Source organism: Lonchura striata, chromosome 10 (genome assembly GCF_050655825.1).
Source record: "Lonchura striata isolate lonStrDom1 chromosome 10, ASM5065582v1, whole genome shotgun sequence".
In the NCBI taxonomy this organism is placed as follows: domain Eukaryota; kingdom Metazoa; phylum Chordata; class Aves; order Passeriformes; family Estrildidae; genus Lonchura; species Lonchura striata.
Genome location: NC_140712.1, coordinates 21,971,782 through 21,988,964, shown reverse-complemented (window position 1 = coordinate 21,988,964; position 17,183 = coordinate 21,971,782). Strand labels below are relative to the sequence as shown.

Here is a 17,183-nt window from a genome sequence, read left to right as displayed (position 1 = left end):
GCCTTCTGGAAAACCCATATTATCTCCATTTGCTACTTTTCTGTCCCTGTCTCTTCTCATTCCCTTATCTATGCCCATTTCTCTTCCTGCCTTTCACTAAATATGAATTATGCCAGACTTCTGTATTCTTCCCACCACGGTGTGTTAACTCACTCAGTCCAATCCTCAACTGGAATTCCTCTCTCAAATCCACCTGGCCAGCTCTTCCCCTGCCTTTCCTCTCAACAGCTGTCCTAATATATCTCACTTGGAGTAATCAAGCCCATGGAATCCCTGTATGTGTGAGCATGGAGACTTTCAGCACCAGGCAGTGATGTCTGTAAGCAGATGGTGAATTAGCTGCCTGGATTTGGGAATCAGCACTCAGGAATGGTGGTCTGATTTGGACTAAATGTCCCAAAGTCCATATTTAACAAGAGAAACAGTTTTGCAGGAAGGAGCTGTTTGAGATCTGCATTCAGCAGCAGCCCGGGCTCCGGGGAGTGTTGTGGAGAAGCTCTCTGGAATGTGGCTGTTAGCATATCAAAGTAGAGTAAACATGGAGATGATACCCTGCTTCCTCTGCCCCAGTTAATTAAGGCACTCCTCATGTCTCCGTGGATGGGAGGATTTATTAATGTGCTGTCATCCAGAGGAGTGATGGTTTGCTGAAAGGGAGGAGCCATTAATGGCACGGAGGATGTCATGCTGAACAAAGAGCAGATGTCAGAGAGACGGGGAATTTCTTTTATCTCCTGCTTTGCTGAGGTCTTAGATCCTGGTGTTTTATCATAAAAGCTTAGAAAAGTAGGGTTAAAAGAACTTCAGGTGGGCTTTTAGTGCATTCCCCTGCTGCAAGGCAGGATCAGTGGTGCCTGTGTCACTGATGGATGTCTGCTCCATGGCGCTGAGCAGGGTGCTTGTTTCCAGCTTTCTCTGAAATCCAGTGAGCACCACACCTCTCCTAAGGTATGGTCAGTGTGCTGAATATTTGTGTTTGTGATCACAAGTCCTGGTGGATGGCACTGGAAAGCAATGTGGTTTCAGAGATTCCCATGCCAAACCTCTGAGAGTTTCCAAAGGTTGTCTGCTCTTATAATGCAGCGTGAATAATGTTTTTGTAGGCCTTGATTAAAGGGATCTTAAAAAGTGCTAGAACATCTCTCAGCTGTCTTATCTCACTGCATTTGGTGTCTGAAACAGCTTTTTCTGGTGTGGGTGAAGACAGATATTCATGAAGCTAGGAGAGGTCTCAGTCTCCAGAGTTTTTCTACTGTCTGGGCAGCCCCCTCTGCCTAAATCAGTGAATTAGCAGAGTGTAAATGCAATGCAAATAACATTGGAATAAAGCTCTTGCCATCTTGGGGAATGTCTGTGTGTGGGCAGGTTGGTAAAGGAGCAGATAAATGATTCATCCATTAAACTCGTAAAACCTCAGGAGGATTCCCAAGAAACAGAAAAGCCCTGCAGAAAGACTGAGAGGTGAAGCTGAGGGTTGGCAGTGCTGGGGAGGGGATGCCACATGTTCCATTAATTGCTGTCCTGCAGGGTAATTAAAAAGAGAAAAGGAAGATAGCAAAAGCACTCCTTTAAGCTCTGATGATTAAATCTTGCTGCCTCTGCAGGTTTAAAGACCATGAAGAGGTCTGGCCTCACAAAGGTATTTTTATCAGGAAGGTGCTGGGGAGGGCAGCTGGTTTAGGTGTCAGGTAATTTGTTTGGAAATGGGCCGTGCACTCCTGCCTGAGCTCCAGCGTGGGATGAAAGAATTGACTGAGAAGTTCTGTTGAACTATGAGCTATGGCAGTGGTGCCATAGCTAAAATTTGGGTGTTTTTGCCTGAATCACAGTCCTTCCATAAAGATTAGGGCACGTGGTTGAATCTGGCTTGTTCAGCTAGAGCCCTGGTCTTGTGAAATGACCACATTTGGGCCACTCATTAGGCCCTTGGGTGTCATATCAATATTCAGTGCCAAGTATGTCTAGTTATTCCTAATAATCAGAAAACTATCTCCTGCCAAAGGTATTGAGCATTGCACTCATTTGTGCTATAAGGGCCTTGTGTTCTAAGGAGTTCATCCTTGTGAGCTCCAGAAACATCAGCTGGTATTGTGAGTATTAGGGAGAGAGTTGATCTGTTAGTCCTTCAGGGTGAGTGTAATGAAAATCAGGAGATTGAGAAAGTACCTACACTTTGTGTTTCAGCTGTTTATTTTTCTTGCTGGGCTTTTGGGTTTCTGACAGCATTGTGTACACTGGAAATGACAGTGTTTTCAGAGGATGAAGTTATTTTATTGGGCACTACAGGACACTACAGCTGTCTGAGTTCTGGGAAAGTTGTGCTGCATCCCTGCAGGTCGTGGTGAACAGAGTTTTTACAGGGGTCATGTTGAAATTCAGGACAGGCTATATTTTCCAAAGGGAGAAGAGGATTCTGTACTGATGGGCACATTTGCAGCAAGTTGCCCAGGTACAGAAAGTCAGGATCTGGTGGGTATTCTCAGGAGTCCTGGTGGCTTCCATCAGCTGGTACATGACATCAGAAGCTCTTCCTCTATAAAGACTTGAGTTCAAAGTATTGTGACTTCCACTGGTGTGATTATGAACTTGTTTTCCTTCCTGACTGTAGCTGTGTCTCATGCACTGGATGGTTGCACTGTAATTTCTATAGTTGTGGTTCATGATGAGTGTGTTGTTTTCTGTGTGGTTTTTGTTAAATGCAGTAACAATGAACATTATTGCTACGGGAAACAGTTTCCATACATGAATATTAAACTCTAATGGAAACCATGCAAGATTAACAGAAATTGGCATCTTGGAGGGCTATCCAGCATTAAGCCAAATTAATCTGTGCCACTAAGATTGCATGTCCAGCTTTGAATTAGGACATTCTCATAAAATGAAGGAACAGCTCACCCTGTTCACTTCTCTGGATGATCCCTATAAACCAGACTTGGCCCGGAGGCTCAGTGGTGACAGCCTTAGCCTGTCTGTGTTGTATGTGCAGGAGAGGGCCCTTCCATGGATACAGTTCTTTTTCACCTGGATACTGCTGGCTCTTGAGACCTGTGTTTATTCAGCTGTAGAGCAGTGTTAGTACCTATCTTGGAGGCAGTTTAGTGGGTTTCTTCTTTAATGTTTCTTACATTTTGGAACCTTTTCTGTGTAGGCTCTATAGAAAGGGAGAAGTATTTTTCATTTTAAGTATCACAAGCACTGGAAGATTCCCTTGGTGACTGACTTGATGTGTAAATACAGGCAGGGCATCTCTGTCAAACATATCATTGCCATTGAATGGAAAGGCAGAGTATGAATCACTTCAGGGTTTCCTGATTTTACTCTTGTAGGATGTTAAGAGAGGCTACAGGAATGTAATTGATGGCAATGTGAGAGCTGCACAAATTGAAAATCATGGGAGGATGAGAAAAACATCAGCTCAACACCAAACTAGTAATGATGGGGAATGGGAGGTTTGCTCTGAGCATGTGGATGTGCAGGGAGTCTCTGTGCCAAGCAGACTTCAGGACTGGGAGTTTGGCTCCCTTCCCAAAAGCAAATACATTGAGCAGGAGGAGAGCCAGCCAAGTTTTAATCAAGTAAAAGTTCTGTATCCAGAGGTGGTTGGCAAAAGAAGAGATTAAAGTATTAGGAGTGCAATGAAAACAAGACATTAGAGAGTTGAAAGCTGGAGTACCTGGACAAACCACTTGCTGAGTGAATATTCCAGAGCCATCAGGAGGGAGCCCCAGGTGTTTGGAGTAGGACAAAACGGGAACTCACACACCAGGACTTGTCTTCTCACAGCTTTGGCCATCCCTGTGGCAAGTGTGTAATATCCTCATGCCTTGCTGGGCTGGGGGGAGAGATGGGATCATTCCCCTTGGAGATACTGCTGGTGGAGGGCTCATAGCTGGCAGGAAGGCCAACAGCTGCAAACTGTTTATGTATGACAACTTTTTGGATAAATGTGAGTTTACACAGTTGCCTGTGTCCCAGGCTTTACTGTGGAAGTGCAGATAGCTCTGCGTGTCCAAGCCCAAGCACAGAAGTTATGGGCTATAATTATGTAATTTCTCAGGAGAGAAAGGAAAAAACCCTTATGCTTGGTAATAGTAAAAATAGGAATTGGCTTTCCTTTCCCTCTTCCACTGATGCTCTTGCTTGACCTTTTTTATATATTATAAATAGATTTGTGGTAATTGCTGACAGCATATCTGAAAGATAAGGACATTTTTCCCACAAAGAAAGTCATATCTGTATATTTGCAGAGGCACATGAGCAGTGTGGGGTTTTCTTAAAATATGAAAATCCCAGTTCAGCTTCCTTCCCTATTTTTCATTTTCACACGCACACACCTGTCTCACAGACAAGGCCAGAGGCAAAATTACCAAATAAAAGCATTTCCTCTTATATTATTCCCAGCCTGGTAGAACCATGACACGCCAAGATTTTCACAAACATGTCAGAATCTGTGAAGTTTTTATTCCAGTTCTGCAGACTTGAAAGGCTCAGATAAAAATCTGGAAATGTAAGAGGCAAACAACAGCTTCCATTCATCCCAATTAAGACATAAATCATGTTAATGCAGCTACCAAGGCATTGTGCTACTATTGTTGTTGGTTAAAGGTGTATTTTTCTCTGCATATCAGTTATGTGGATCATTGTACTGGCTTACAAAAAGGTTGCATTTATGTTATTGGTTCAGATAGATTTACTAAAGAACTGGAGTATGTTTGTAGATCAATAATTTATTTGCCGTTGATATTCTGATGAAAGGAATTAATGCTAAAATATATTGGTCCAAAGGAAAATTATAGTCTTAGGAAATAGTTGATAGAAAAAATAGATATAAAAAACGTTTTTAAAGCAAGCTTTTTCAGGCTTAAAATGTGATATCAATTTGTTATAACTGGCTTGCTGTTCCAGAATGACTCTTATTAATAAGCACTCAGCAGTTCACGAGCTGGACTTCTTACTGAGTTCATTCCATGTGCTCCAAAGGTTTCTGCTCTTCCAGGATTATAAGTTTCTCTGCCCAGTCCATTTCTGTAATAATAAACTAATTTTAAATGGCTGCATTTTTTTAAATTGATCATTGCAGATATCATAAAATGGCCACACAGGATTCACATTAGGCACTGAAAATAGCTAATAAAAATAGATGACTAAGAGTCTGTAACTGAGCCACAGTCACTACTTCTTTGACCACTGGTGGATGTACAAGTCCTTAATCATTTCTTTTCCACCTTTGAATAATGAGGGTTTTAGCACAGAGCAGAAGCCAAAATAATAATGTGGATATGTATTGCCAGGTTCAGTGGGGATTAGAGCCACTAAACAAAGACTTCAGAAGAATTACTATTTGGGATAATGTATTTGACATTTTAATTGGTATTTAACATATTTTAATATATTGTTGGAATTCTAGACTGTTCTGCTGCACCACACCTCCCAAAAATGGGAATGTTGCCCCCTTCCATCTCCATGATGGCAAACATAGACCCAGACTCATTTTATAAAATCTCTCAGAAGGAACTTGGCATGAATAATTTAAAGGAAAAGTGACTTGCCTGATTGACTGTGAGTCTGAAATGCAATTGTTGCTCCCCAGTTAAAACCTCACGTGTCAGATACAACTGAGAGAGATACTGGCACAGGTTAATGGAAGATAAAGGTGGAATAATCAGGTTTAGTAGTAGGAGTAAAACACTTTTGGTGAAAGACCTGCTTTGGTGAAAGGGAATCAAAATATCTCTCCTTATTCAGTAAAAGTGTCTTTCAGCTAACTCAAATAGTCGTTCTGGTTAAAGGGAAGCCACCAGGTGTGTGTGAACTGAGCTTGCAATCTCAAAGACATTTCCCAAGAAGTCTGTTCCTGCTCCTTCCCGAGCAATTCCTTGGTGTCCTTTGGGCTATTCTGCATGTAAGAAGCAAGTCAGTCCAAAAGAGTGCTGAAATCCAGCCTTTTTTTTTTTTTTTTTTTTTTTTTTTTTTTTTTTTGTAGTATGGATTTGCCCTTTCACAGTCAGCATTTTTAAAGTAAGCAAGTGTTAGTCCTGACTCCTGCCTTTACTCTTCACTGCAAGTACTGAAGTAGAAGGCTGTTGCCTATCCCTTCATTCCATCCAAAACACCCCTGGCAACTAATATCCACATCCTTATTGTTGTCAAATCTCTTAAAAACAGATCTGGATTCTTCCAGGTCTAAAGTTTTACATTTGCACCCTGATAAACACAGCTTTGTCAACTCTGAGAGGGAAAGAAAAAAAAGAAAACTGGGAGATCATGGCTTCATTGCATGGTCATGGTCTGCTCCTTAGAGGCAGCTCCATCCGTGGAACCAGGACTGCAGTGAGAAAATAGATTCCCTGTGTGCTGTTAAATAAAGATAAAAGCAGATATATCCACAGGGACACCCTGAGCTAGCCTGTGTGCCAGCACAGCATTCCCAAGTGCAGTGGCACTTTCAGCAGGGGCCACTCTGCCTGCAGGAAGGGCAGATGAGGACTATTGTTTTTCCATAGCAGAGGTTCCATGCCATAACTTTTGAATTCCTTTTTGGCCTCAGCCTCAAACTGTTCATGGTGCCCACACAAACAGGAGAATACTGTGCATGGATCAAATCCTAAATTCCACTCAGTAATAGGAGACTTGTGCCACCTACATTGGCTTTGTGACTCACCAGCAGCACTTTGCCAGCTCTCCTGGCTCTGACACTCTCGCTTGCTTTTAAGAGTGAAAATAAGGGAAAATGTAAGATCTTTTCAGAGTCTCTGCTTTATTGTTTTATTCCTGCTCCCTGACTTCATTCTGAAAATCGGGAGAACTCCATTTAAGTGCTTGCTCACTGCATCTTCTAATGGGTATTAAGAGACAAATTTAGATGAAATTTTGGGTCGATGAAATATATTTTTAAGACAGTGAAATATATTTTCCAACAAAAGCAGTGAAGGTGAGTGTGTTTTACTTATTTCCTGTCTGACAAAACTCTGGATTGATTCTTCACTAGGGTGAGGAAGAAACTACTCAAATGACTTTGTATGGAAACTGCTCTAATATTTTTCATTCTGGTTGCATTTTTGATCACTTGGTTGTTACTGCTTTATGTTTTGAATGAATGAGCTGTTTCACTAGTTCTGACGGGAGCATTCTCTGTGTTTCTGTTGCAGGAATTGCTTATCTAGGAGGTGTCTGCAGTGCCAAAAGAAAATGTGTTCTTGCTGAAGACAATGGTCTCAATCTGGCATTCACAATTGCACATGAACTTGGGCACAAGTAAGAACCTGTCCTTTTGTTTCCTTCTTTACTTATGCCACTGCAGGATACTTTTATTTAAAGCCAGAGAAGTGCAATTACTAGAGTGGTGTGTTTGTTATGATTTCATAAATGTAGCACATTGATACATAACCTGATTTTCAGGAGGCTTGTGTAAATACCCATTTTAGCACGCAGAAATCTTTCTAGCTGTTCTTCCCGTTTTCAGCTCTCTGTTCAGATTCTGAGTAGCACAAAGAGGCCTCAATCTCTTAAATGATTGACAGTAATAGAGACAAATTCTGATTTTCTTTACAAATTCTGTGTAGAATAGGTCCACAAAACCAACATGAGCTTCAAAAACTTTGAACTTGCGAAGTTTTTTTCTGAAAATCGGGTGTCTATATCAAGGACTTTAATAGTTAAATAGTTTGGTAATGGTTTCATCTCTGCATGTGAAGTAATCTGCTGTGACTGAAATGGTAAACATCAGTATTTTGGAAATGCCCTTAAGCAGAATTATTTGATCAACAGAAAGAATTTCTATAAATTGATTTATCAGCTCAATCACACCTTAGTAAGGCACTTTGAACACACTGGAAAAAGCAAGAAAGAACATGACAAGTCCTAGTCAGACAGCAATTTGCAGAATGAGATTACGGGGTGCTTTCTGCAGGTGACTTTGGAGACTCTTTAAAGCTGCCTGTAAATATCCCATGGGCAGAAGAAAACAAAATTGACTGGAAGAGTCGACTGCATGCTGTTAGTGCAGATAATGAGTTAGCCAAAGGTGAGCTCCACATTCCCTGCTCTCCAGGCCCAGTGTCACTTACTCAAAACACTGAAGAGCTTTTTCCCCTTTCCATTGGCATCACTCTGGTTCCAGTGTCACAATTAGGCTGTGGAAGGTACAGAATTAGGCCAGGAACAAAGTTTTACTGGGGGCAGGACTGTGCCTGGGGGGTTTTCAAGCACTCTTTCCTTCAGCCTTTCCGGATGTAAGGTGGAAATCCCACCTTTGTTCCTGCAGTAAGAAGTTGTGCCTGAGGTTTTCCTGCACCCTTCCTACAGCTCATGTGTCTGGTGTATCTTCCTTTCCTGCAGTAAGAAGTATTTCACAGCTAAGTCAGAGCCAATGGAGCATGTTCAGGTTCTGGCCAGTCTCATTCCATGACAAATAATTATTTTATGGCAATGTATTTCAAAGTTGCGTGAAGGATATTTAGGTTACCTACCAAAAATGAATCTCCTGTTCACCCTCCAGTGACACCAAAGGCAGCTGAGCCAAACCGAGGGTGGTTTCAGCAGAAATGAAGGACATTTGGTTTTGGTTTTATTTAGATTGCATGCCAAGATGTTAAACTGAGCCTAAACTTAATAACAAATTAACCTGTGGGTAATGCTAAGGGAAATTCAGCACTCATCCTTGGATGGGCCAAGAGCAAGAGGGAAAAACACTTGAGCTGCAGAAAATCCAGCTGTGTGAAAGAGTGAGACTGGTCTGCCCTGGTGTTTGCCAAGTTTCTCAGCAGAGCTGACAAGCTTCCTTCAATAATGCCTTACAAAAAAATCCCCATCATAAATAGGGGATGTAATGCTTTCAGATATGGCTCTCCATCTGTGCAGAAAATTGCAAACTCCATTTTCATTTCTGAGGGCAGTTTTGGTGGGAAGACCACAATGTCTTTCCTCTGCTGGTTTTTTTTTTTTGCCTTCATCTTGGAAAACTATTTCAGGAGTACTGGAGGGGTGTGGGGGTCAGTAAAGGTCAGTTTAGGGACCCAAGGCATTGGGGTAATGTGGTTTTGGGAGGGCACAGGAGCCAGGAGGGCTCCAGCTGAAGGTTGTAGAAGCTGTTGGGAGGATTTTGCTGCCACAAGGGTTCAGGGACATGTTCCAGGTTCTCTCACTCCACAAGGAGCTGCAGTTCGCTGTCACACATTGGGGCTAACCTTTCTGCCCCCTCTGCCTTGCCACCAGCAGCCTAATCAACCCCCAGTGCTGCCACATCAAAACAGAGAGGGGGAAATGCCACGTCTGTCACCCCCCAATTGAGCAACAAAATCATCCCTCTGTGCTGTCACCCACCAGTGGCCTGGCTGCTCATTTCAACCTCTGACCAGTTGTCTGGTGCCTTTCTGGAGGCCAACAGCAATCTTTTAATTGACATTGCAAGGTGTCAGGCCTTCTTCTTCTGGTGTTGGCCTGCAATAAGATGCTCTGAGCAGTCATGTTTCAGCACATCTTGTGCAAATAGAAGAATTCTTTGCAGAGTTTAGTGGTTTTGAGTGAAATGTAAGGAAACCCATTGCAGACAGGAACACAAAGAAGCTGACACGAGCTTTAAAAATGAAAACCGAGGAAAACTAGGTGCAAGTTTCTTAATTTAAAACAAAATCCAATCAAAACTTACATCCATATTGGCAAAAATATAAATTTTGGAAAGCCATAATTTTGAGCTTTATTGAAGTCTGATTTCCTTATGAGTGTAGAAAAGCTGAGATTTATTATTCTTTCCTTAAGACTAACAAATGTCTGTGGAGATCACAAGCCCATTTTGGCATTCACAGATAGTTTCTGATGTGGACTTTGGAAAAAGTGAATGGATTACTAATTGATGTGTCAGATTCCTAATCTGCCACTAATGTCATTTGGACTGACTGCAAAAAACACTATTCAGACAGCTGTGCTGTGAAAACATGGAGACACCATTAAATACATCCATTAGGAAGAAATAGGTCCTATGAAAGTTGAAGGATGAAAGTTCATCTTCAGGTTTAACCTGTGGAATTGTTATGATGGGGTGAGGGATGTGACTTTTGTATTTAAATCTCCAAGTCTGGACTGAGAGTTTTGGTCCATGGGCACAAAGGGAACATCCATCTGTATTTAGATACAAATTTTCTACAGAGGATCCAGGAGAAGAGTCTTGCTGTTACAGAAAGGTAACAGGCAGGGAGCCCAGTGAATGTGTATTGAGGCTGCAAATCACAAACCTCACATAAGACAGGAGCCTTAGCAAGCCTTGTTCCTTCAGTCAGCTGGGTCAGCAGTGGATGCCTTTTAAAACAGCACACTTGAGTGTGACCAGGATTTGTTGGGTTTTATCCAGGGTTTGTTGGGTTTTATCCAGGGTTTGCTGGGTGGGTCCTGACCTACACAGAGATCACAGTGGTCACTAAAGTCTTAAAATGTACCAGTCTAAGGTCTTCATATTATAAACATAATATGAACACTGACATTTCTTACCCTCATCTTTCCTCAGAATTGTGGGCAAGTCCATTAGTGAAAGCCTAAAAGTGCCCTGCTTTTGTCACCAGGATCCTGACTGGTGCCTCTCTCCTCCTCCACCTCCTGAACTGCACCAGTGTGAGGCTGATCTGAGATTCACACCCCAAAGACCACCCTGAACAACCTACTTGGAGAAAAATAGTGCTACTTCCCCTCCTCCTACTTCCCTCTTTGCCTACAGCAGTGACTTTGTTACCATTTTTAAGTCCTTCTCCAAAGAAAAAGTCCAATAAGTTTTTGGAGACAAAAGCTGGGATTCATCCGTGTATCCGTTATCCCGGCACCGAGCGGGGTGGGCTGCAGCCAGAGGTTTTTCAGGACAACAATGCCAGCTTTGTTGCCATTGCTGTTTCTTTCAACAGCCTCAGCTTTCCTGTTGTGGAATGGGGCAGGCTTGGGTGAGGAGGGAAGATTCCCATTCATGAGCCAGAGGAACCTGGCACTGTCTGGATAGGGAGGGAATGGCCCGAGGTGGTGTGGCTGGGAGCCACGCTGGGGCAGATGCCCTTAGGAAAGGGGATTAAAATCAACTGACAATAAGCAAGGAGCTGTCTCTTGCCAACAACTTGAAACCCCACGGCCTCAAACTTGAAGCTGAAACAGATGAGGACAAAAACTAGTCCAAAGGTAAAAGCCCATAATGCACAAACCAAACAGCTCAGGGCTTGGAATCAGACAGGAGAAGGGTTTGGAACTGCCAGGTTTCTCTCCATTGTGCTTATTTGCTTTAGATGTTAGGTATTGATAGCTGTAGCTTGGTTAAAATTACTTCAGGGTGCATAATTATTCGCTGCTTTTGTGGTGTGTCTCAAGCATTGTGGTATTGCAGGTGAGGGAAGAGCACTCTGCACTCTGGATGTTCCCTCTGTGGCCTGGTATTTGTGCTGATGGACTTGTGAATAACAGTGGCCTCCCTGATCTGTTGTTCTGCACCCAACAGAGAGATTCATGCAGATGTGCCAGAATGTGAAAGCATTGCAGGCTGAGGAGTGTCCCAGAGCAGATCCCAGAGGTACAGAGTGATGCCCTGTAACAATTAGCACCAGCAAACCCAGTCACTGTGGTGCAGCTAGTCAGGATTCCTGAAAACCAAGCAGGAAATTTTCCCCCTTCTCCCCTGCCCCACAATTTATAAAGAATTTATCATAATGCATTTTAAAAATGAAAAGTTTCATGTGGACGCTGAGGACTACTCCAGTAAATGTGACAGATCTGTGCAGACAGGTAGTGCTGCAGAGCGCACACTGTGCTGATAGAAACCTCTTTCTTTTCCTGGATCAGCCTGTCCTGCCATTCCAGTCAGTACAGCAGCACTGGAGCCAGACAGCCAAATCATGGTGCTGGGGCAAAGGCAGTGCTTCTGGAAGCCATGGTGAAATGGAGGGACCTCTGCTAAGAATTCTCTCCTTTTATCCTGGGGTTATGACATTTAGGTGCAGGGTATGGGAGCTGAGAAGCTGTTTTGAAAGAAAAAATGCCAACAACCCTCTTTTTCAGAGCAGCTCAGTACAGTCTAACCCTTGAACTCAGGGCTCTACCAGTGGAGGCAGCTACGTGTAGTTTCTGTCCTGGCTGATTTTAAACATTAACTCTATTTAAAAAAAAAAAAAAATCTTTCACCTGGGCTTCTTTATCTTTTCTGTGTTTCTCTGAGTTAGTCCCACATTTATCAGGCAGGTTCTGCCTGACCTGAATTTCTGTGGAACATTTTTCTTTGTTGCTGTTGCAGAAATACACCAATGTGTCCCCAGATTACTTCATACCTCCCAAAAGGCATGAAAACCAACATTACTTAGGTTGTAGACTCAAACATGCAGAAGCACCAAAGTCTCAGTTTCAGGGTTATCCAGACAACTTCAGTTATAACTCTGCTCCTTCTGTACTGCAAATTAGGTCAAACATCTACTCAAGGGTAGGATTTCAGCATGTAGTTAAAGACTTTACTTAAACACATACCCACAAGCATCTTACTCACTCCTGTGAATTAATATTTTACTGTAAGAGAGATCTTTTGCAAAGAGGTGCCCATCCTGTGTGTCTGTGGGGTAACACCCAGTTATGGATGGCTCAGGGATGTAGCCTGTGGCTGCCAGGACCTGTCCAGTGTCTGGATAAACCTCTCCAGTGACCCTGCTGGCAGTTTGGGTGTAGATCCTGCCTTGTGTTGGGGAGCTGTGATTCCCTCGGTGCCTTCACAAACCCTGTGTGGTCCTTCAGACCATGCTGTGTCAGAACTCACATCTCTGCATTTGGAGTGCTGGAAAATCAAGGTCAGTTGGATCCCAAGGAGCACTGGAGCCAGAGGCAATCCCGTGCAGGTTTTATTCTTACAAGCTCAGGTATTTCTGACTTTGCTGCACCAGGACTTCCTGAGTAGCTGGAGAGTTGTATTCAGGCAGTGCCTGCCCCAGCTCTGTTCTCCTGGTGCCGGAATCCCCACTTGAAATCTCCCACGAGGACGTAGCTGTTCCAGTATATTGCAGTCCCAGGAGTACTGGGAGGGACTGGCTGCTGTGTAGACATACCCTGAGGCTAGCCAAAAATGCTGGCAGCGGTCCGTACCCACCCTGGAGTTGCTAATTTTATTTTCTGCCATTTGTGTTGTAAATCTGTTGAGGAATGTCTCTCTCTCCCTGTTCCCAGGCTCCCTTTTCGTGCTCCCCTCCTCCCAGGTTTCATTCTTCTTCCACAGATAATTGCAAGCATATTTTCACATTTAAGTTGTCCTTCTCTATACAATTCCAAAGGACATAATGGAACACTGCCTATTTCATCATATGTGCTTGTACATCAGAGTGGTATGATCTAACCAGAGCAGTTATTTAATAACAGGTTCTGGTTCAGAGAAAGAATAGGTATATCCTAAAATTTCAGGAGATGCTTCCTCCACTTCTGATAACACATGGAGAGGTCTGTTTTAGATAAATTATTATGGATATACCTTAGGAGCTTGATAATAACTTTCTGAAAACCATGTCCTAAGTTAGTCAGAAGGAAGCAGAGATCAAAGACAGGTTTAAACATATGAAAAAAACAATCAGTGGAGACTTCTGCCAGCATGGATGATTTGACTTGGGGAGGAGGTAGTGGTGGAGCAGCACTAAACAGAAAGTGTCTTGGCCCACTGTAAGGCAGTACAGGACATCTGAGCAAGTTAATTTTTGAGTCCCAGAAGTAGCAGGTCCCTGTGGTATTGACCTTGTCTGGGCAGGTTGTTTTTGCAATGGCAGTGGGATCACGCAGAGAAAAATTTAAACAAAAAGAAAATGAGGTACAAAAATCACACAGAGAAAAAGAATATTGGGGAGCAGAAATTGAGAGGTTTGTTAGTACTGTGCTCTGGATAAACCTCAGTTAGGGTGTATTTTTTTTAGTTTTATGTAAAGCTGCAAGGTATTTCCAGGTGCATTTACTGAACCTGCTAATCCTGACACATTAGCAGGGTACCTTCCCTCTGTCATGATTATCTCATGACAGAGATTCACCTATAAAGGTTTCACCTTCGTACCATCCAAATTTGATACTTTATTTACAGTACTGGAATGTAATAACATTGGAACTGGGCGTGGGAATGTCCACATTCCATTGCTTTCTGGACTCTTGTGGCAAACATTAGTTCTGGGCAAGGGTTTCTTGCTGCTTTGTGAAGGATCTCTGTGTAATCCCTCGGGAAGCAACGTTCCCTTGCAGTCCCTCTAATTTCTTTGTTTTTGAGCATCTTGTACAGCTTTGCTTAACCTAATAAAACTGCAGCAAACAGGCGAACGACAGCCATTTAGAAACACAATTTTTGTTCAATCAATAGCTTTGTAGCTTTGCCAGCTCTGCCTTTCTTTTTGAAGGCTTACTCTGCTGAGTAAGCCAGAACTGTGTTAAGTGGCTAGGCCGTAATGATTTGGCAAACCTTGCATCTGCTTCCTGCCACGAGGGTTCTGGTTTCATACTCCACTGCCTTTGCTGGCAACAGCCTGGTGCACCCAGTGACCCAAAACATGGGGACAGTACAAGCCCCCATTGTGCAGCCTCCCACTGCACACCAGCACAGGAAATATTAAGTTTGTAAGTGCCATTTACCAAATAATAATTTGTTTTTATACAAGGGCAGGGATCTAGATGAAATATTTACTTTTCCACTAGCAGTTGGGTTCCAATAGCCTGTAACCTGTGCTGTCTGCCTGGTCTGCTGAGTTCAACAGGTTCCAGGTGAAAATGACTTCCCGAGCTGGGGAAGGTGATAAATCCCAGACTGTCACTTGGAAAAGCCTTTGGTAGTAAGTCAGCAGCAGCAATGCCAGTGGAAATGTTGTTGCCACTAAAAATGTGGCTCCCTTTAGCTGTTACGTCAGTGGAAGGCTGTGCTAGGGTGGAACAAGGTTGGCTGCCTCTTGGCCAACAGTTGTGTTGGGAAATAAAATTCAGCAAAAAAGAGTTTACTGGAGAAATGAAGTAAACAGGCCTGCTTTGTTCTCAGTGATCCCTTTCCATTTGCAAAATTCTCCCTATGCTGGATGCCAGGCCTGTTTCCATTGCTGGATCCAGCCCAGCAGGGAGTTTGTTGTCTACATCTTTATTTGAACCCCAGTTTCCATGAAAAAGAGAATAGCCCCCAGTTTTCAGCTTTTGCTTACGTAAAACAAATCAAAGCACAAAGAATCTGATCGTAATGATTTGCTCTCGCTTAAAAAGTTTCCTTCCTGCTTGGCTCTAATTAGCTCAGGGCCTTAAAAATGAATATTTTTTACTGTACCTTCTTTCTGTGCTCCAAAGCCCATTGGGACACTCATCTTACACACCACATCTTATCCACATTTGGGACAGTTTGACCTCTCAGAAGTTTCTCATGTCCACACTCTGGTAGCTGTTTCTCACCTGCTAGTGGCAGTCCAAATCCTGCCTGGCTCTTCCTGCTCCCTGCTGGGCTCCTTTCCTCCCACCCTGCTGTTTGCCAACATCACTCTGGAGACAGCTAATGAAGTGACAGCTTTCTAATCTAGCTTTTAAATATTCATTTTAATTGCACATTGTAAAACTACGCTGCAGAATAAAGAAATGCTCCCTAGAAACAGTTTGTGCTTCTTGGTTCAGGTAGTCTCTGTACTTAGGGAAAGTGTCTTTCCTTCGAAGGAAAAACACAGCTTCCTTTCTTCCTCCTGAAAACACAACCAGCAGCACTTTTCAATGGGTGAATTCTTTCCTGTCTGGTTCCTCCTTTATCTCAAGTAAAGCTGCCTGCTGTGTAATGTGGGATAAATGTAGTCCAAGAAGTCAGAACTCTTCCCTACGATCCATCATGAGTCACCATGGTCAGAAGTGGTCAAATTTTGATAAAAGTGCAGATTTGCCTGCGTTTAGTAGTTTTAAAGAAATGCTGCAAACTGGATTTTCGTACAGGAGCATTATAGTAAGGACTTTGCCATCAGCTTTCCTGCCTGTGTGAACAAGCATCACTTAATTTGAAGTATCACCTCCACTGTGTATTTATTTTACCTCTTTCTCCATTATTTCACTGTTACTGATACATTTCGAGTACTAATTCAGATATGACCTGAGGGCTTTCTCCAGTCAAAGAAAAAGCCTACTTGTTTGCGTAATAAAATGTATTAATATTTTCTTTTTATACATTAAGTACTACCTTCCATACCTGCAGCTCCTTCTGAGCTGGTTATGATGTGTGTTGAAGTAACTTCACCGGGTTTGCCAAATGTGTGATTGCAGGAGCCCCTCTGAGCACAATGAGCAGAAGAACACAAGAAAAGCTCATACACGTCTCCAGAAAGCTGTCACCAGTTAAGTGACACACACCCTGCACCTCTTATTAGCTAGAGACCCTCTAAAACAGTATCTTCTCTTGAAAATAACAAACTTTTTTCTTTTTCTGTAATTTCTCTTCACATTAACATGTTCAAGAAAGTTATTCAAAGCAAGAGTGTCTTTTCAAGTAGCTCTTTACTTTCCTCATGTTCCTTAGACAATATGAAAGCAAACTCGAGTTGATTAGCACTGAGGTTTGTAGGCAACCAGGCACACCCACTACCCAAATAATTTCACTTCAGTATTGGTTTGAACATATCATTGCCAAATAGATTTGATACCAGGCCATAATTTGCAACATTCCTGTTTGCTATGGAGTCTCTCCCTGCTGATAAAATGAGTGAAACTGAGATAGCTTGCTGAACTTCTACAATCATTTACAAAAAGCCAAGGCCAGGTGGTTCTGGTATTATAAATTATTTTAGCAGCTGAACGATTATGAAAAGTCCCAGGAGTTTAGGGAGCTGGTGTATGGGAGTACCACTGTTGGAAACAAAATTTTAGAATTGGGGCATGTGTTTCCTGTGCAGCTTTTTTCCCAGTCAGTTCTGGTGGGTTTTTCTCATTTTTGGAAACAAAAGCAAGCTCAGAGCTTTGTTACTGTCCACTGCAGTCACCTATTGTGTTGGTGGATCAGTGCAAGAGGGTCACATAAGGATGGATTTCTTCTTGCACTGAATCTGCAAGCCCATAGTGATTGACAATACCAAAAAAGCAGATGAAAAATATTTCTGTGAGAAGGGCTTCTACTTCTCTGAGAGCTATTAAATACATACCCTCTGCCTTGTCTGAGGACTGCAAAATGCTTGATGCTGGTAGAATTTATACATTGTATTTATTTCACACCT

At 42.7% G+C, this 17,183-nt stretch overlaps 1 protein-coding gene across 3 annotated transcripts in view; it reads left to right on the top strand.

The window, feature by feature from the left end:
• Positions 1 to 17,183, top strand: part of ADAMTS17 (ADAM metallopeptidase with thrombospondin type 1 motif 17) — a 165,392-nt gene that overhangs the window by 59,862 nt on the left and 88,347 nt on the right. For all 3 annotated transcript variants that reach the window (XM_085588932.1, XM_021552577.4, XM_085588933.1), the window contains exon 8: positions 7,149 to 7,254. In XM_085588932.1, the coding sequence (XP_085445058.1) occupies positions 7,149 to 7,254 (106 nt within the window). The remainder of the gene's footprint in view (positions 1 to 7,148; positions 7,255 to 17,183) is intronic.